The following is a 21,564-nucleotide window of genomic DNA, read 5'->3' as shown; positions in this document are numbered from 1 at the left end:
ATGAGTGCACTGATTTATGGGAAATGTAGTCCTTCAGGGACCGCAGCTCATAGGAGAGAATGGGAGCTGGAACACTGCTCCCATTAGTGCATTGACTTTAGGGAAACACAGTTTAATGTTTTTTTCACTGATTCAAAACTAAACCTTTTGGGTTAGTTCAAAAAACAAATATTCCGATTTGAGTCAAATTGACCTGAAATTCAGTACTTAATGTTGAGTTTCCTGGTGGAAAAATTAGAAGGTTGCTTAAGTCCTGATGTGACTGATAGTGCAGCACATTTAAAATTAAAAGGGGGATATGAAAGAGAAGAAGAAAGGGAAAGGAAGGAATTGAGAAAAAATAACTTTCTAGGCATTTGAATTTTTTTCAGTTTACAGGGGTGTTACAATGCTTATTTTATAAATTTTCAATTGAAGGTCCTATAGAAGAACAGTAAAATATTATTCATTAAAGATTATGGTGACTTCCTATCATCTTTTCTTACCACCCTCTGATCAGAGCCATTTTCCCCTTCCAACCCTCCCCCAACAATACTACGAACGAGGTGTGACTGCTCTGGACTACTGGGCCATTCCTTTCTCTCTGATCTTCTGTGCCCCCTGCCCTGTCAGAAGCTGATGGGAGCAGTGTGTTGTCAAGATCCTTCTAAAGTCTGACATACAGGAATTTTCCTCCTCCAATTTGAACTCCGTTCCGGCTCTGACTATGTACATTAGGCAGGGCAAGGTGCAATAGTCATCAGAGGAGAAGAGTGGAATGGTGCTGCTTATCTTCCACTTCACTGGCTTTTTAGAAAGCTGGGTAATAGGACTACAGTGAACAAGAGAGCCAGCAGTTGTTTTTGTATCCTGCCTGAGCGTCATTCTAAAGCAGGAAGAAAAAGATTGAAGCTCCACGCTGGTTTCCCAAACGAACCTAGGCACTAATTCAGCAGTTTGATCCAAATGGAGTCCCATTGAAGTCAGCATGGGTTCTTCAGAGGTAGAAGGGGTTTGTCCACACAGATCAGATTGCAGGATTGGGTCCTAGTTAGGATGTCTTATAGGGAACAAATACCTGGTGCAAATAAAGGCATAATCATTAAAGATCCCTTTTTATGCAACTGGAATAATGCTTACAAAACCGAATGGTTTCCAAAGATTTCTAGGAGGTATCAGTTGCCTCATTTCATGTAGACACTTGTAAATTTGTATTTGCAGGGATTTATTGGGGTATTTTTTGGTTTGTTTGTTTCCTTAATCACAAGTGCACTCATCTGTTGTTTTTTGTTCAGTTGGCGCAATTTATTGATACTCCATAACAAAAGAATGACTTACAATTTAAAAACAAACAAGTCTACAATCCCCCCAACTTTTAGTTTAAGTACAGTAGAACCTCAGCATTATGAGCACCAGAGTTACAAACTGATCAGTCAACCACACACCTCATTTGGAATTGGAAGTACACAATCAGGCAGCAGCAGAATCCAAAAAAAAAAAAAAAAAAAAAAAAAAAAAAAAAAAAAAAAGTAAATACAGTATAGTACTATGTTAAAGGTAAACTACTAAAAAAACGAAGGGGAAAGTATCAAAAAAAGGTCTGACAGGTAAGGAAACTGTTTCTGTGCTTATTTCATTTAAACTAATATGGTTTAAAGCAGTATGTTTCTTCTGCATAGTAAGTCAATGTTCAGCTGTAAACTTTTGAAAGAACAACCATAATTTTTTGTTCAGAGTTATGAACGTTTCAGTGTTACAATAAACCTCTATTCACGAGGTGTTCATAACTCTGAGGTTCTACTCTAATCAGAACTTCATACATTGAGTGTTGGTGTCAGATGGTGGCATACTTCCCAAGAGTCCCGGGTTTGTGTAACTGCCCGCTTTGACCTCCTAAATTCCCTGTCCCGGTTGAAGTGGCTCCAGTCCCGTCGGACTGTCTGGAGTTGGCTCCCCACTCTGCGTGTTGTAATCTGGCCTCTAGTGGACATGGTCACAATACTGCACAGGGGGGCCAGCCCAAACCTGAATAGCACTGCAACCCTTTGTGTGGGGGTCGGGGTGGTGAACAAGACCAGCCAGCCCCATGGGACGAGAGCTGCGGGAGCCACCACTGTGGGGCGAGTGGCGAGGCGGGCCTGCTCTGTAACATCTCCCCCTGTGCCTCCCCCCCACCAGGAACAGGACCCGTCCCACTTTAGCCACCTGAAATAGTGAGAGGTATGTAGTGGCTCAGAAAGAGAGACATTAATTTTGTTAAATGTATCCTTGTTGAGGAGGAAAGCAATTCTCTTTTTATTTATTATTTGCATGAAATAGGGCAAGACCATAGGTGCCGACTCCGTGGGTGCTCCGGGGCTAGAGAAAGCTTTAGAATAAAGTGCTGGTGTTGCAGGTTTTTCAGATGTTTTCTATAGGTCACCCAAGTCTCACAGCCATTGAGGTGTGTTGGGATTATCACCACTTTATAGACTAAAAGTCTAGTGTGTGTTCTGATGTTGTGATTGTTGAGTACCTGGTGAGACAGTCTGCCAAAGGCAAGGCTGGCACAGTGGATTCTGTGCTGAATCTTGACATCTACGTCTCGATGGCTGCCAATATAGGCAAAGTATTCTACATTTTCCAGTTCTTCTTTGTCAATGTAGATCTTCCTTGCTGGATCTGATGATTGACCAGGGACTGGCTGGTGGAGAACTTTTGTTTTGCCGATGTTCAAAGTTAGCCCTAGACTTTTGTAAGCTTCAGAGAAGCAATTAAGGGCTGTTTGTAGATCCTCTTTTAAGTGTGCAACTACATCAACTTCCTACTGGAGTTCGGTTATAGTTGCCAATATTACTTTAGTTCTGGCATGGAGATAAGAAAGGTTGAAGAGGTTGCCGTCAGTCTGATATTGGGTTCCAATGCCCTGTGGTAGATGGTCTTGGGTTAATGTTTTCCTAGCTGCTAAGAAAATGGAGAAAAGGGTGGTGCCAGTACACAACCTTGTTCACACCAGTTCGGATGACAAAGGGCTCAGAGGTAGAGCCACTGCACAGGATGGAGGCAGTCATCTGGTCGCGGAGGAGTCTTACAATGGTGATAAATTTGCTTGGGCAGCCAAACTTTGACATGATTTTCCACAGTGTCTCATGGTTGATAGGGTCAAGGCTTTAGTCACATCGATAAAGGCCATATACAGCTCCTGGTGGTGGTCTTGACATTTTTCCTGGATCTGCCTGGCTGCAAAAGTCATGTCGGTGGAGCCTTGTGATGGTCAGAAGCCAAACTGGGACTCTGGAAGTAATTCCTCTGCAAGAGGGAGCAGGCAATTCAGTAAGATTCTAGCAAGAATCTTCCAAGCGTTGGAGAGGAGGGCAATGCCTCGATAGTTGCCACAGTCAGCTCTGTCTCCTTTTTTGAAAATGGACACCCACTATGTTAGGCAGCAAGCATCATGATTATTGTGTTAAAAGGGAAACAGACACACAGCTGTTCCAGGTATAGTAACAAAAGGACCAAGTTTGTTAAAGTTTGTACTAGAGAGGAAGTGATTCCCTGTCTAGCTTAGGGTTGGTCACAAGGAACTGCTTGAGTTCTCTTAGAGCCTGAATGAGGCACACGAGAAGGTCACAGGGAGGTCAGTCTGTCAAAGAGACAATAATGAATGGACACAGATAGACTTTTCTGTTCAGGAGCTCAACTGTACTTTTCCTCTGTAGTTGTTGGTTATCCCATAGATGGCAACTGAAAAAAAAGGAAGTAGTTTGCAGCTAGGTAAGGTCACTGTGCAGGGGTGAACTACTCACTTGTTCATCTTCAGATTGGATGTTATATGAAGAAATCAGATTTATTAACTACGGTACTTTAAACAATACTTGGGCAACTAGTGTAGAATATTTCCTTTGTATTTTTTGACTTAAATGAATATCACTTGGGCTGTGTAACAATGTTTTTTTCCTCCCCGTTTCAGAGCTCACTCGAGAAAACGTATTGACTGTTCAAGTCTCCCTGCTTTATGGTCAGCTATGTGCTATTGGTGTAGATATATAATTATGGTTGAGTAGAGATGGGGGAGGGAGTAGAATAAAGATTTTTGGTAAAAGACTGAGGAGAAGAGCAGTGGGTTTTATAATAAATATGTAGGCTGTCTATATTTGGAAATATAGAAGATGTCCTAATGATAAAAGGAAAAAACATGTAATGCTACCACCTATATCACAGTAGTTAGTATGGTAGCCAGTGGCGGATTAATGATTTTGACGCCCCTAGGCCCTGAAATAATTGCCACCCGCCCGCCCCTGGCCCTGCCCCAACTCCACCCTTTCCCCGCCCCCATTCCACCCCCTTCCCCAAAGTCCCGCCCCAACTCCGCCCCCTCCCTGTCCCTATTGGATCCCTTCCCCAAATCCCCATCCCAGCCCCACCTCTTCCCCCAGCGCGCCGCGTTCCCCCTCCTCCTCCCTCCCTCCTTGCCCCGCAAAACAGCTGTTTCGCAGCGCAAGTGCTTGGAGGGAGGGGTGAGAAACAGGACGTGGCGGCGCGCTCACGGAGGAGGCAGAGGTGGAGGTGACCTGGAGCGGGCGGGGCGGGGAGGGGAGCTTCTCTGTGGGTGCTCAAATTTGCCGCCCCGGCAAATTTGCCGCCCTAGGCCTAGGCCTTGTTGGCCTAGGCAATAATACGCCGCTGACGGTAGCTTATCCCATGTTTGGAGGGCTCCAAATGATCATGTGTCTTCTCTGTTTGACTTACTCATTACATTAGATATCAAACTTTCACTGTCTTTTCACAGGAAGAATTTGCTTCAATAAAAGTGGAATCAATGCAGGTATTGCCCTGTGTGTCTACTTTACAAAGTATCTTGAACTATCACCCAGACCTTAATACAAGACCAATCTTACAAGTTGTCAGAGTATGTGAGAATTGTACTTTTCCCATGCTTAACATCTTTGTCTTCAATCAGCCACCATGACTCCCCTGTCTAGCCCCCTAACCCAGATCAATAAATTGATCCCCCTTCCCTATCATGAGATCCTTCATGATCTCTTTCCTCCAACTCAGATCCTTCTCACCCTTGTCATACTCTCTTCTGACCCTTTTAAGTCTCCTTTCCTTCTCTCATTCATGTAGATCTCTCTACTTTGCCTCTTTTCTAGGTGTATTTTCGGTGCCTCCTCTTCCCTTCTCTGCCTCTTCCCCCTCTTTGTCTGTTCTGCTTCCTTGCATTCTCTTTAGATCTCCTCTGCTGCTGCTTCTCTTTCCCATCTCTTCTCCAAATCTCCTGTGTTCTTTCCTCGTCTGCCAGTCTTTGTCTGTTCCTTTGCTAGATGGGCTTGGCCTAAAACTGGCCTGGAGATTAATACAGTGTGGGCTAGGCAAGCCTGAATATCATCATGGATGGGCAGGACAGCATGTGCTGCCTCAAGCTTCTAAATACTAACTTTTCTGGTAGGGAAGGAGGAGGAACAGGCAGCTACTGCCTCTGCCACTTGGCTGCTGAGGTCAGGCAAATATTGTGGGCACACTTAAAAATTCCTTTTGGTTGTAGAGATAATAAGTTTCAGAGCAATTCCCTATCCTTAAATTGAAGTGTTTATTACTATGCCTGTAATATTCTAGAACAAGAAGGGACTTCCTAAATGCACATACTGTAGGTGCCACTGCCTGCCCTGAGGCTGTCTCCTCCTATTACCAGCTAGTCCAGTGGCCTCATCCCTAGGCCAGGCTCTGTCTAAACTGCTGGAATGCATCGTTCTGCAGTAGCATATTGCTGTATGTGAAACAATTTTTTGTAATAATATATTGGTTCAGATACTTACATGATATAACAAAGCTGTAAAGTTTTTCAACAATTTCATTATTACAAAGGAAGGATAAATATTTTCATTATGTCTTGGGTTTTGTAGATAAGCCTTTTCAGTATATCATGTTTTAATGTTTGCAAGGTAGTACATTAACAGTGGCTGTTGTATATAAGCGAGAACTAAAAGCTTGTTAATAGGGCCCATTGCCAAATCTGCTATCCACTTTTTAGTGTCATAAATTTTCAGTGTTGTAACATCTGTAGGGAAAGGAAATCCTGAGTTCTAAAAATAAAGAACATTTGTATTTTAAGAAGCCTTAAGGAGAACATTATGTTTTGGTAAATATAGTTGATTCAGATGTTTTAATTACCTTAAGCTAATTATTGGTTCAGTGAGATGTGTTTTATGTTTGTTTTTTAAGTTTTTAAAGTATCAGCAAACTTTCAGTGTGCTTGGCCTTATCCACATGCTATAAGACAATGCTTACCCTCAAGTCCTGCTGGATTGTTAGTCTTCTGTCATGCCTAAAAAAGGACTCCAAAAGAGTTCCTGCTAGGGTCTCTCCTGCTTATATGATCCATGCTAAGGCCTTGTCTACACACATATTTTGCACCAATTTAACTGAAACAATTTAGTAAAATTGTGTAGATAAGCCTGTTTGTTCAGGGACAATCCATACCAGCAGCAACAATCATGGGCTTGTCCAGTATTCATTACAAGGGTAAAGGAACAAGCCAATATTTAACCCAGGACTCAGATGATATGAACAGTTCACATGTTAACTACACCTACAGAGGGAAACTGACTACACACAATCTTCATCCATTTTGTTCTGTAGCTGACTCTGCAGATAAAGGACAATGTGATGCACATCAAGGTCAGTGGAAGTCTTTATACTGGTTTTGTTATAGGCTTTGGACAAAGCTCAAGTGTTTCAGCATTTGAGTTTTCTACTGTGTGTTTTCTTGCAATAAAAAAGGTAGACCATAACAGATAGAATTGAACAGGGAGTGTTGGAGAAGAGAACAGGAGAGAAATAAATATGGTGCTAAATAGAATAAAATATAAGGTGAGATGAATGTGGGGGAAAGAACAAAAAAGATATGAGGACGAAAAGGAAAGAGACTAGTGGTAGTTCTAATGTTCCTTTTTTGCTTCTGAAAATACCCCTTCATATTTCCTGATACTGTTTTGCACTTTGAGCACTCAGGTGACATTTATTCTTAGTCTTTTCATAACAGCTTGAGGATTATAGTAAATGCTATAATATTGCAAATGGATGTTTGGTTGCAGCATCAATGCAATAATTTAAAAAGAGCAAGAACCCCACAAATATTGCCATATTATTGGTTTAAAATCTTAATAAATTAAATAAATTAATAGTAATATTTAAAGTAGAGGTACAGGGGGGAAATAACCCCTCAGAAACAGCAAAACTTAAGGAGCTGCTTTTCTAGTTCTATCAGGGAAAGTACTTTATGTGATAGGAAATTATTTTCCCTCCAGCAGTTCTTCATTGAGAAATACAAGTCTTTTACAACACTCAACTAATTATTTTAAAACAACCTGGTAAAGAAAGTGTACTTACTGCTTACATTAAAAAATTCCATCTCTCCTTTTCCTTTTGATTAAACTCTATGAAAATTTTATTTTAATAAAGCAGAAAGGGGAAAATTGAATATTCTTACTCATCCATATCATTTCATATGTGATGAATACAAGCCATTGAAAGAAGTTTCCAATTCATGTTGGAAATAGGTATAATCATACAACAGTGCTAATTACTAGGTATGCCAAATTTTAAAAGTTCTGCCTGTACGGTAATAAAATAAATCGACTGGCTGATTGGAATGATGTTGGAATCCCAAAATATTAATAGTTATCAACCATTTCCCCCCAATAGTTTGTCTTTGAGTCCTTGAGCTGCAAGAAACTATTAAAAGGATATCATGTACAATTTTAGATAGCTTGGGTGTGAAGTTTTGTTTGTTTGTTTTTGTTTTAAAGAACAAGTGAAATGCGGTGCTCCTCAAATTCACCTGGCTCACAGCAATGGAAACTGAAGCCTTCTATTTAGGAAAACATGATTTACCATACCCAATTAGATCATTGGTCTGTCAAGTAGGTTGATCCAGATGTCCAGGACAGGGCGATACCTGATGCTTCAGAGTAAGATCCTTACCTCTCCATTATTTGCTGGACAGTCCTGCAAGTGTTTATCTACAGAATAGGTATAGCATGGCCAGCAGCAGTACAAGATTTCTTGCATTGCCTCACCAGTGCGTTTCCACCTGGAATACATCAGAGGGTCAGCATGTGACATGTATTCTTGGGGGTAAAACCCTGTCCTCATTGAAGTCAATAGTTGTTTAGTCACTGACTTCAGTGGGGCCAGGATTTCACGCTTAGTCTGTTAGCTCAGCTTAGCATAATTTCACTTGTACCTATCTCAATACGACTTGTATTGAGTTCAATGACTGTCCTCGTAAAGGTGCTTAATGAACTAACTGGTAAATATTTTGGGTCATTAAAGATCTGATGAAAACCCTTTCATGAAATGATCTGTATACAATTTGATGTTATTTTGACTGACTCTGGCAGAGAACACATAATTTGCATAGTTGCCTGTCTTCCAGCCAATGAGGAAAGTTTTCAGGTGAATTTCTTTAAGTGTGTTAGAGGTATTGGGAAAATTTCAACTGATCCCTGTCACTTTGGTTTCTACAAAACTGCTGAGATGGAGCTGGCATGCAACATCACCTATCCCTCTGTTCTATGCTAAGGAGACCCTTGAGTGGTGGGAACATAAGGTAGGTAGCATCTTTCCAGATAATCTTGCAGACTAGTGAATAGCATATCATTTCTTGAAGTCCCATCTTGAAGTCCCATTCTGAATCCACTCTGCAATCTGCAGACCATTTTTGCGGATATCCACAGATGTGCAGGACTTTACCCATCCATTAGTGTTCTCTCTGAGGGGCTATTTAGCAGCATTTCTAAGGATACAATGTCTGACAATAGTTAAAGTTTGCTTTCTGGAAATGCAAGGAAGCTTGTCAATTTTAAATACAATCTCACAGTTGATTTCAAGTACTAATGTTTTTTTTCTCTAGTTTCTAGTACAGTACTGACTATAATATGACTTGTAAAAAAAAACATAACATTTGTTTTATTTAAATCTTGAAGCAATTATTTATAATCACCTTTAAAAAAGCTTTTAAGAATGAATATCTATCAAACACTTACCAGATATGTATTTTTAATATCATAGCATTATAATACTTGCAGGAAGAAATTATCAGCATAACATTAGCTTCACTTCACTGAGAGGCAAAGATTAGAAATGCTTTCTGTAAACATACCTTTGCTTTAGGGTGGCAATTGAACTAGGGCTATCTCTCTGTCATTGACATTTATGAAAATAATTTATCCATTGTTTTTGTGATCATATTCATGGGGCTGTGATCTATTACAACTATTATTCTGATCTGGGTGGAACTTTATTATGGGTTGGGTTAAAACTCCCACCTAAGACAAGAGGAGTGAGTGAACCCACACAGGAGCTTTTGGCTGAATATTGTTTTGGTAGGGGTGTGTCTGTGTGTGGGTGAGTGGGTAGGCAGAACAGAAAAACTGGGAAAGAGAGAGACAGCCTAAAGGAGCAGCTGAAAGCACAATACTGACCCTGGAAGAAACCTGGTGGAGGTTTCTGGGTCAGGATGTAGGCTGACGGGTGCTCTTGGTGTTGTGAGCAAAAGAAGCTGTTTTCTGCTATTTTATTCCTTCTGTGTTCAGAGACACAAGACTTTCTTAGTTTTATTTATTTAAATTAATGTACAATCTGCTATCAGCTCTGATCCTGCTGACCTTTATGTATGTGCCTCATCTAAATGGTCCCATTGACTTCTGTGGGAATACTGGAAAGTGAAGTTAATGGGGCATCAGGAAGTGCCTCCAATGGACTGTAAATTTCAGGATCAGGGCTTTTGGCCTGATCTATGCTTAGCTGTTGTATCAATATAACTACCGGTATGTTGGTTAGGGTTGTGATTTTTTTGCCAAAATTGTTATACCAATACAACCCTAGAGTGGATGCAGATATGCTGATATAAAAGTGCTACAGTTACAAATACCTTGGGAATCAAGGTTGTTCATTACATGAAATTTTCATAACTCTGAACAAAATGTTATGGTTCTTTCAAAAGTTTACAGCTGAACATTGACTTAATACAGCTTTGAGCCTTTACTATGCAGAAGAAAAATGCTGCTTTTAGACAACTTAATTTAAATGAAACAAGCACAGAAACAGTTTCCTTACCTTGTCAAATGTTTTTTTTAAACTTTCCCTTTTTTTTAGTAGTTTATGTTTAACACAGTACTGTGCAGTATTTGCCTTTTTTTTTAAAATCTCTGCTGCCTGATTGAGTACTTCCGGTTCCAAATAAGGTATGTAATTGATTGACTGGTCCGTTTTTAACTCTGGTGTTCGTAATTTTCAGTTTCTACTGTACTTCTCATACAGAATAAAATATATTGGTGTAGCTGTATCCTTGCGATTAGGGTTGTGCCATTTTAACTCTGTCAGTATAATTAAAGCAGTACAACTTTTGTGTGTACAGAAGGCTTTAGTTTTTTACTAATTTCTGTCAGAAATTTTCCTTGTGTCCCTTGCCTCTAGTTCGTTAAGGTAATGAATAAAATTCGTAGATTTATTATGAAGCATGAAGTTTTCTCTTTGCTATACTGACAGTTTTGTTCACGGTGTGAGACAGATAGTGTGAAGTGCTTTTTCAGTTGTAAATCCACACACCTAATTATTGTTGTGTGAATAAATTGAGCGTGCCTACTGAGATTTACTAATAGTTTCACTAAGCAATAATCTGTCAAGATATAATGCAGCATAATATGTTTTTACACAACAGTAGAGGGCTTCTCATTAATTATTGCCACCTATAATTGATTTATGTGAACATTTTATTTTAAAGATTAGAATTCCTATGTAAGAAAACCTTTTAAATATCTCTAATGAGAATTATATGCACATTAATTTCTCATTAAATAGTTCCTCCTTTTATCGATTAATGAAAAGCTGGTGTGATGGGTTCGGTCACAGAGATCCCCTTGAGACTGTCACCTGATGTGCTGAGATTACCTCTGAGCCCATTTTCCCTGTCAGCTTGGGACTCCAGAACCCTGTCTTGTTGAGCCAGACACGCTAGCCTGCTGCAACACAGACTCAGGGTCTGGGCCACACCCCCAAAGCTGCAAACGTTAACCAAAAACAGCTCAGCAGGTTACCTCTCCAGCATCCAGACACCCAGTTCCCAGTGGGATCCAAATCCCAAATAAATCCGTTTTACTCTGTATAAAGCTTATACAGGGTAAACTCATAAATTGTCTGCCCTCTATAACACTGATAGAGAGAGATACACAGCTGTTTGCTCCCCCGGGTATTAATCACTTACTCTGGGTCCATTAATAAACAAAAGAGATTTTATTAAGTGTGAAAAGTAGGATTTAAGTGGTTTCAAGTAATAACAGACAGAACAAAGTAAGTCACCAAGCAAAATAAAGCAAAAACACGCAAGTCTAAGTCTAATACATTAAGAAACTGATTACAGGTAATATCTCACCCTCAGAGATGTTCCAATAAGCTTCTTTCACAGGTTTCCTTCCTAGTCTGGGCCCAATCCTTTCCCCTGGTACAGTGCTTGTTAGTTCCAGCAGACATCTTAGGTGGTAACTAAGGGTTTTCTCAGGACTGGCCACCCCCTTTGTTCTGTTCCACCCTTTTATAGCTTTGGCACAAGACGGGAAACTGGGTCCCCACCCCTCGTTCTAAATGGAAAAGTACCTGATTTAAGGTGGATTTCAGCATCAGGTGACATGGTCACATGTCCCTGTGAGACCTCATTCTTCATTACCCAGGGGCTGGCCCACACGTACACAGGAAGGCTTGCAGATAAATAAACCCATTCACAGTGTATTGATTCTGAAGCACCCCTAATGGCTTCCACTTAATATGTTTACAACAGTAATACAAATTTATATCTTATTCTCCTAACTCCAGACATAGAAATAATACATGCAAACAAATAGGATGAACACACTCAGAAGATTACAAGTTTTCTAATGATACCATAAAAGGGGTGTTTAGCATAAAGCATATTCCAGTTATGTCATATTCATAGCATATTTCCATAAAGCATATGGAGTGCTACGTCACAGCTGGATTATTCAAGACCACAATCCAGCATCCATGCCTCACGGCGCCCATCGGTATCTGGTACCTCTGACAGACCCACAGACCTTTTGGGCACGGGCACTGAATCTTCGGTACCAAGAGAGAAGGGCAAATGCCCTAGGAAAACGCTCCTGGTACGCAAATTGACATAGGTACCGCCAGCAATATTAGCCCTCTCGGCACCAGAGAGACTAGCACAGATGAGGTCTTCATCTCCCCTGACAACAATACTGGAGTGATCGGTACCAGCGGAATTCCATCAGGGTGGTACCCTGAGCATGACAGAGGCACCTGACTCTCTTCTCCTTGATACTGAGGTTAAGGCACAAAGCCTTTGCCAGGCACGGGCATAGGTGCCAACTTTCCCCGGCGCTGGTGGGTGCTCGCGCCTCCCCACCCCGGCCCCGCTCCAACTCCACCCTTTCCCCATTCCAACCCCTTCCCCAAAGTCCCTGCCCCAATTCCGCCCCGTCCCTGCCCCTATTGGACCCCTTCCCCAAATCCCGGCCCTGGCCCTGCCTCTTCCACGAGCGTGCCACGTTCCTCGTCCTCCCCCCTCCCTCCCAGTGCTTGCTATGTGAATCAACTGTTTCGCGGTGCAAGTGCTGGGAGCCAAGGGGAAAAAGCGGGCACGTGGTGCACCCAGGGGAGGAGGCGGAGGCAGAGGTGAGCTGGGATGGGGGGGCGGAGCAGGGAGCTGCCGGTGGGTGCTAAACACCCACCAATTTTTCCCTGTGGGTGCTCCAGCCCCGGAGCACCCACAGAGTCGGTGCCTATGGGCACGGGGCATATCCTCACAATTATGCCATGCCCCTCCACTGTCATGTGAGAGGTCAGACAGTGAGCCTAAGGAGTTTTCACAATACTCCTACCAGGCTCCATATGGGACTGTGACAGAGTGTACCTACCCCACACTGGCCCAGAAAGTGTTAACTGTGCATTGCAGGCTGAGGAGGCCATGCCCCTCTGCCTCTGCTGGGCATGCTTAGCCTGGAGGCAAGGTATGAAAGGAAGCAGCCCAGCTCAGTCTGGCAGGCTGCTGAAGGGGAAGAACACAGACTGCAGGCTTTCTCCTGAGAGCTGCTGCAGGCCCCGACCACAGAGTCAAGGTGCGCCGAGCCCCGGACGGATTCCAGGCTGCCTGCGGAACTCAGAGAAGGGACCGAGCCATCAGGAGCTTCACCCGCTGAGGACCCCAGAGATCCAGGGGAACCGTGTACTACCACTGAGGAAGACAGGGTAGGAAGCAGCGCAGGGAATTTAGACATTGCTCTGGTTGGAGAACCAGAGAACAGGGCACCATGTTTCGGGAGGATCCTCGCTGACTCAGCACCCTCACCACTGCCGGGGCCCTGGGCTGGGACTCAGAGAAGCAGGGAGAGCCCAAGTCCCCTACCCTGGACACCACACACCCCTACGTGGTGCCCCACTTCCCCAGCGGGACGATAGGCCAACATAGCTCCTCGGAGGTGGGCAGATTTATTGACTCCGGCCAGTAGGCTACACAGCCCCAGGGACGTGGGTGACTTTATTGACTCCAGCCATTTGGCCACGCAGTGTGGAAGGGCCGCTCTGTTGACTCTGGCCATTGGGCCATGCAGCCCTGTGAGGGAGGGCCGACCTATTGACTCCGGCCACTAGGCTGTACTACCACATTTTATATCACCAGCATAGAACAGGGGTCAGCAATCTTTCAGAGGTGGTGTACCAAGTCTTCATTTATTTACTCTAATGTAAGGTTTTGTGTGCCAGTAATACATTTTAACGTTTTTAGAAGGCCTCTTTCTACAAGTCTATAATATGAAACTAAACTATTGTTGTATGTAAAGTAAATAAGGTTTTTAAAATGTTTAAGAAGCTTCATTTAAAATTAAATTAAAATACAGAGCCCCCCGGACAGGTGGCCAGGACCCGGACAGTGTGAGTGCCAGTGAAAATCAGCTCACGTGCCACCTTTGGCATGAGTGCCATAGGTTGCCTACCCCTGGCATAGAACCTAACTGGCTGCGGTACAGCCTTTCCCTTTCTTTTGACATGACACCCCGTGATGGGGGTGTACCTACCCCATGACAGGGACCCATTATCAACAGTGTCTGGGAATTTCCAGAAGGCTAGTTAGATCATTGTACAGTTGCTGGGGTTTACCAAAAGTGAATACCCAGAGCTAACTAATACACTGTGGGGAGTATGGCAGAATTCAAGACCAGTCTCTTAAACTTTCCACTTGCCGTTCCTTTTCAGACTGTCTTCTATTCTAGAAAACTGATTCTTTCCTACAACAGCTTGATGTAGATCAAATTTGCTAAAAAGATAAAGTAAGCGTTTCTTTCAAGTCCTGAGATAAGTCAGTGCTGAAGCAGAAAAATGTCCTAAGAGATCGCTTGAATAATTTGTCACCTTCAAGAAATTTGGGGACAAAATCAGACCTTAAGAAATAAGCAGGTACCACTTCTTTAAGCTTGGTTTAGCTTAGCCTTGCTGTGAGTTTTGTTTCTTAATATTTTAATGTACCGTAATATTTAGATACCTAAAGTATTTCTATTTATATTTGGGGCCATACTAAATAAATAAATAAATCCTCCAAGATTCTTCTCTCCCTGACTGATGAAGATTATGAACAACCCTGTGTAAAAATAGATCTCCTAGGAATCTTGGATGCTTACTCAGATGTTGCCCACATTGAAAGTCTTGGCGACAGTTACTGTAGTTACAATATATTTAGAAATTGATTTTCAATACTTTTGAAACTTAAACTCTCTTCCCTCCCTCTACTCCAATTATGAAGATGGGAGAAATTCTTTCCTTACACTAATATTGAATCCAAAGTACACAGTAATAGTAAGCCTCAGGGAAGTATAGATTAATGGAACACTTCTGCTTAATGGAAACATTTTTTTAGTTATTAGTATATGTTTTCCACCTGCCTACATTGTTTATCTTTTAAGTAACATGAAATTAACATTTCTTTCCTTAATATTATTTCCTTTTTCAAATGGAGCTAAACTTAACAGTGTTTTTGGCGCGTGGGCGTCAGTGTTTCTCTGAGAGTAGTTCCTTATCTTTTTCCAGAGAAAATGCTTCTTTCCCCAGAGAATGTCAAGCCAGCAAAGGATACTTATACATTGGGATACTTCAGTTATAATGGTATTATATAACTATTTTTAGAGCTAGGGTGAATAACTGAATGTGCAAAATTTCCCATCAGGGACAACTATGGAATAAACTGCTGATAATAGAAGCTTCTTCCCAACTATAGGCAGTTAGTAGTTTATCTATTCTTGAAGTATGAAGGCTTGTGCCACTTTATCAATTTACCTTACCTACCATAATGGTGGATGTTCTTTTTTCCATGTAAACTTCTAGTGTTTTTTTATTCCTACTAAGGGGTTTTGTCCTCAAATAATATCTTGTGGCAGTGAGTTCCACAAGTTAAGTAGGCACTGAGTGGGTATTTTTTTCCAGAAAAGTATTTCCTTTTATCAGTTTTAAGTTGCTGTCTTTACATTTCATTGCCATTTCCCTAGTTTTTGTATGAGAGGAGGTCAAAAAGAGCATCTGACTTACTTTCTTTATTATTTTATAGACCTGAATCATGTCCCCTTTTATTAATCTCCTCTCTAAATGAAATAGTCCTAATTGATTAAATATCTCTTCAAATGAGATTTTCATGTGTCTGATCTTTTTCTAATGCATTTCTATTCACTCTAATTTCTCCTATTTTTTAATTAAGAGAGGGTGATCAGTGCTGAACACAATATTCCAGGAGAATGCATACCGTTGATTTATATAATGACATTCGTAATAATTTCAGTATTATTTTCCATCCCATTCTCTATACATCCTTACAATTGGTTTGCTTTTTTGACAACTGTGTTAAGCTGTTTATATTGCTGCCCAAGTCTTTTTCATGAGTGTTTACCATTAAATACACGCTTAGATGGGTTCTAAATTAAATTATTTCTTCCTGTGTGCATTACATTGCATTTGTCAAAATTGAGTTTTGTTGTCCATCCTGTTGTTCATTCACCTAGCTTGGTTAGCTTGTGCTTACTGGGAACGGGGTGATTTTGTTCCCATTGCTTAGGCCCAATAAGATTGAGATAGAAAGTACTGCTGGATGAATTCTGTGCCAACTCCCCCGTCCCCCCTCTTCCCCCCCAGTTGCCCAGTACTTACAACTGGTTGCTGAGCAAAGGCACAGGCCTGTTCACACATATGCTATTGTTATATATCATGTCAATTACAGTTTGGTATGTGCCATAAATTAATAGTATGTCAATTGTAGATCTACTCAAATTACATACATAAAAAAGAAAACCTTCAGCTAAAATTCAGTCATAGTTCATAGTAATTTTAGTTGGACCTTCTCTATTGATTCTTAGTCCTTTGTTATCAGCCTCTTATGTTTCTTGTAGTACATGTGAGTAATGCTGAACTTTAAATTCACAATTAAATTAAACTATTAAAAGATACTAGTCCACTTAACCTACTGTAAAGATCAGTGCCAGGTACATAAGTGCTGGAACTCGGAGCGTTGGAGTGCTGCTGCACCCCTGGCTTGAAGTAGTAATAACAACCCAAATACATGGTTTCCACCTTCAGCACCCCTACTATAAAAATTGTTCCAGCACCACTGACTTGGATATCCATGTATTTACCATGAAATGCAACAGGATTGTCAAAAATCCCTCATAACCTGGAGTTAGTTTGCTGATGTAGAATTGAATTGAACCTTTAATATTAAATTCAGACATTGGTGGCTATGTTTTCAAAATTACAAGTTTGGCTCCTTAAAATTGGGAGAGATTTGAAATCACTTATCTGAGATGTTTGTGCTGACAACAACAAAGACTCTGAAAAAACCTTACTGGTCTTGTAATAAGCTCAAGCTGAGTTTACAAGCTTTGAGCTTTTCTGAAAGCCTGTTTAACGTAATGTGGGTTTTCAGATTTCAAAACTCAAACACCTTTACATAGAAACTGATGCTTATTATCAAATTAGGGACGTTATTTCTCATATTTATTTTTTCAGTGTGTTCTTTCAATTATTGCAAGTGCTGCAGTGCAGTAGATCATTTTGCCTTTAAAATATTATTTAAAACAGTTTTTGAAAATCTCATATGCAGGGTTTCTGTTCTAAAAGTGTGATAGTTGAAAGACTATCAGCCTGTTTTTTCCCTTTTAAATCAAAAGCTGATATGCATACACTTGTTTTGTCCCATAAATAAGTATTTAATCTGAAAAAAAAAAAAAGCCTTGGGTTCTGCTGCCATGACAACTAAACAGTGTCTGAAACTCTGCTGTCATGGTGACCTCCATGCCCCACACTGCATCACGCTGACGCCTTTTCTAAAGGGCCCAGCAAATTCAATAAGAATTCTTGTTGGTGAATCAAGAAGAGCTTTGTCTGAAAAACAATTGGACGGCATATTAAGGATACAAGTGGTTACATGTTGTCTGTGTGATTAGTTGCTATTCTTAAGTTAAGATGCACATTCTTATTTAAAAGTTGAATCACTAGCCCTGCTCTTCAATTTATTATATGAAAATAATTGCATGATTTTATTATTAGTAGTAGTAATTGTAGTACTACACCACCTGACAGCCTAGTCAAGGAGCAGAACCTCATTGTGTTAGGTGTTGTCCATAGAACAAAAAGATGGTCGTGCCCTGAAGAGCATGTTGTTATTCCTGTCAGTTGTAATGTATTTCTGAACAAGTTTGAATCATCTGTGGCAAATAATATGAAATTAACTGAGTTGTTAGACGTTTTCACCTTATTTAACCAGTATGTTATTGAACTCATTATGTTCAATAATTTTTAGACAAGATGTAGTATGCAGTTAGGTCTGGGAGGAAGAAAAAAATCAGAAACATTGGCCTAATGAAGTAGTACTATACAGGTTTTTTGTTTTTTACCCACATTGTACTTTTTCACACTGTGTTGGTACCAGATTTAAACTATTTAAAAAAATATGTTAAAAAGATATAATGTTTGAAGATGGCAGTAAAATTAGGAAGAGCTTTTTAATAGCTGAGATGAATTCATAACAATGCTGTTTGGTTTCTAGTGTGTTATATTTCTAAATTTAAACATTCAGGCCAAGATTTTCAATAGTGACCTGGTGATTTTGTGTTTCTCTGTTCTTGGGTGCCAACCTGAAATGACTTAAATGGGCCATGTGATGTTCAGTGGTCACTCAGTGCTTATGTTGCTTGCACGAACTCTGCTTTATTTGGTAAACAACTGGCTTTACATAACAAGAGCCCCACAGAGACTCTGCCTGAGAAGCTCAGGTACAGGCCTGATTTTCAGAATGTGCTGATAACCCACCCACCATAAATTGGGCATCCAAAAATGGAAGCACCCAAAATCTGTAGTCATTTTCAAAATTTTTGACCCAGGTGTCCATATGTTGAAATTAGATGTTCATGAATTTGCAGCATTTAATTTTATAGGGTTGGGGAAAATAAAAAATGGCTTAGGGTTTGTCTAAACTACCGCCTAAATCAATGTAAGTTATGTCGCTTAGGGGTTTGAAAAAACCACCCCCCTGCAAGATGTAACTTACATCGACTTAAAGCAGTGTCTACAATGTGCTATGTCGGCAAGAGACACTTTCCCACTGACATAGCTTCCCCCTCTCATTGAGATAGAGTAATTACATTGATGGGAGAGCGCTCTCCTATTGACATACTGTGTCTTCACCAGACACGCTACATCGGCGCAGCTGCATTGATGCAGCAGCGCCAATGTAGTGCAGTAGTGAAGACAAGTCCTTAGTTATGTATATGATCTGTTAAGCACTTTTCAGGAAATGTTCCTTACTGTCCTTATCTTTGTACATAAGATATGATGCTGCACTATTGAACTCGTGAACTTTGCCATTCACGTATTAAGATGTAGGATCAACACCTAGTGCCTAGTATTTTCTTAGGAGAACTTTCAAATAATGACTAACTTAAATTATCTAAAGTGTTTGAAACACTGACATTACTCTAGCAGGAGATGGCATTTCCTATGAGGTAATAGGAGGCAGCTTTGGATCCCAGAATCAAGTAGGAGTTAGAGTTGGGCAGGTAGGTTGTTTTTATTTTAAAATATTAAAATTAAGACCTGGAAATGATTATTCTGATATCTAGATAGACATAGAACCTGTCACCCTCCCTGCCCTGAAAATAAAATTGTAGGCGATGCTTTTATATTGTTCTATTTGTGATCCTCAAAAACCTGCCTTTTTGTTATTTTATTCAGGCCATTGGAAACAGAGCAAGTCAAAGATGCAGATATAGAAAAATGGGGCCAAATTTTTTATGCATGCGTAGATCCTGAGTCATTCCAAATACTTCAGTGAAGTGACTCCAGATTTACACTGGCATTGCCAAGTGTTGAATTTAACCCATGAAGTTGAATTTTGCATTCATTTAAGCCTTTTGAAGGTAATATGCTTTCTTGGGTGCAACTGAGGGGCAGACTTTGGTCTAGGGTGTAGACACAGATATGCACAGACCAAAGATAAAATATGTATTAAAAAAGGAATGTCAGGTACCAGGTGTGACTTGGATTTACTCACCTTGACACTCCTCTATGGATTGCAGTAACAGGAGGCTATACTAAGAAGAATGTAAAGGGCCATCATTTCTCAAGACCTCCAGTGGCAGAAACTCTTCTTAGAGGTGCAGCACAGCACTGCAAACTCTCACTCTCCAGGAGGAGAGTAGCCATCTGTTGCTGCCAGAAAAATTGAGCTCTTATTTTTGAACAAGTGGGTGAGGCTGGCTTGGAGATATGCTGATTCAGCCTCTCTCCCAGGTAGCCTCTTCCAATGAGATTTGAATGAAGCCCCATCCTGAATTGAAAGGAGGGCAAAGTACCTACCCTCATGCCTAGAATGGAATAAAAGTAGTGGGATGGACAGAATGGAGTGCAACCCTCATACCCCTCCAATCAGAAGGGATGGTTCCAAGAAAATTCCACATGGTAAACCGTATGGAGTTTTCCCCCATCTGTCGTCCTCCCCAGAGCTTTGCTGTGGGACAGCCTCAGGACTGGATGATATTAATTTGAGGTTTCTGAAGGAAACAATATATGGAATGAGAAAGGTATGGCTCTATAATGCTGAAACTCATGGCACTGATACGCAAAGGTTTTAGAATATTTCAGGATTCCCATTTACATTGAGATGAGAAATATCATGGAGGTGACTTGAGTTGAACTCCAGGGGCATCTTTTTCCACTTCATCTAAATATTAAATAATAAATAAGTGGTATTAGCAATAGCATTAAGAGTAGGCTGGAAATCTGTAAGAAAGTTCTGTAGCAGTCATTGCAAGGGAAGGAAGCATAAAAGAGCCTACATGGGGAGGGGGGGGGGTGGGACAGCTCCAGAGCCTGAAAATAATCTAACTACAGAAGTATTTATTACACACACATTATAGTACTGTTATGGGTAATAAGCCTCATACTTGGGTAGCTGTTGGATAAGAAATGGTCCATCAGCTAAAAAAACGCATCTACGTAAATGTGTAGCTTTGTCATATGTAAATCTGAGGACAGGTCCATTATCAAAAATAAGTGTTAGTTGTGTTAATTGTATTTTACACATCTGTATTTTATATTGTAATAATAAATATTCATGATTGTTTATTTGCAGTTTCCTGAATGTGGTTTCTATGGAATGTATGATAAAATTCTACTTTTTCGCCATGATCCTACCTCTGAAAACATTCTCCAGCTGGTGAAGTCAGCTACTGATATCCAAGAAGGAGACCTAATTGAGGTTGTCTTGTCAGGTAAAGTGTATGTTTTCTTGAGGATTGTTATCATGTTTTGTAATTGTGAATACCTACAATATTTTGGTGTTGGTTAGGTATCTTAGATTGTTTTATGGATTAAATGCTTAGCCAAAATCTGCCCTCAAATATATGTGCGCAACAGTTTGGAGTTGTGCACATATAACTGAGGACAGAAATGAGCCCTTAATGAATTTTTCATGGTATGCCTTTTTCCCCTGTCATACTGCATGTTCTCTGATAGCCTGATTTTGCCATAATTTCTAATAAAGCGGCAACTTAATGTTAAAAATAAAGGATGAAATTATCTCCAACATAGGTAAAGAGTAATAATACACAGTATACATTAAGGAAAAATGCTTATGTGGGAGGATAAATGTCTTCTGTGGAATAGAGTAAAACCAAAACATAGCAAATAAGATAAAAATACTTGTAATATAGCATGCATTTACATTAAAAGTAGCTTAAAATGAGATTTATATAATAACAGGCATCAGGTAGCAATTGTTTAATGTTTTAGTTGATCAAATATACACCAATGGCACAAACCATTATTATTATTATTTATCAGTAATACAGGTTTATGTAGGACTATACTTTTGTTTGGCGTTATATGGATTTTAAAACAGTATAGACCCAACCTCGAAGAACTTGAAATGTAAATTAGGCAGGGACAGAAAATGAAGATAACTAGCAAACAAAATGGTAGGGAAAGGAAGGCTGAGGTTTAAAACCATCATGAAAAATGAGTCATGTTGTACATCTAGTG

General features: G+C 40.4%; 1 protein-coding gene across 4 annotated transcripts in view; it reads left to right on the top strand.

Moving 5' to 3' along the window:
* The window catches only part of PRKD1 (protein kinase D1), a 289,590-nt gene that overhangs the window by 143,572 nt on the left and 124,454 nt on the right, over positions 1 to 21,564 (top strand). For 3 of the 4 annotated variants that reach the window (XM_024210917.1, XM_024210916.1, XM_024210918.1), the window contains exon 2: positions 20,657 to 20,795. The exons of the other annotated variant lie outside the window; for it this stretch is intronic. In XM_024210917.1, coding sequence (XP_024066685.1) covers positions 20,657 to 20,795 — 139 coding nt within the window. The remainder of the gene's footprint in view (positions 1 to 20,656; positions 20,796 to 21,564) is intronic. 4 annotated transcript variants of the gene reach the window in all.

This window comes from Terrapene carolina, unplaced genomic scaffold, assembly GCF_002925995.2.
Source record: "Terrapene carolina triunguis isolate 2854851 unplaced genomic scaffold, T_m_triunguis-2.0 Scaffold96, whole genome shotgun sequence".
Classification (NCBI taxonomy): Eukaryota; Metazoa; Chordata; order Testudines; family Emydidae; genus Terrapene; species Terrapene triunguis.
The sequence above is the reverse complement of the archived record's forward strand: the minus strand, read 5'-3'. Positions and strand labels throughout refer to the sequence as shown.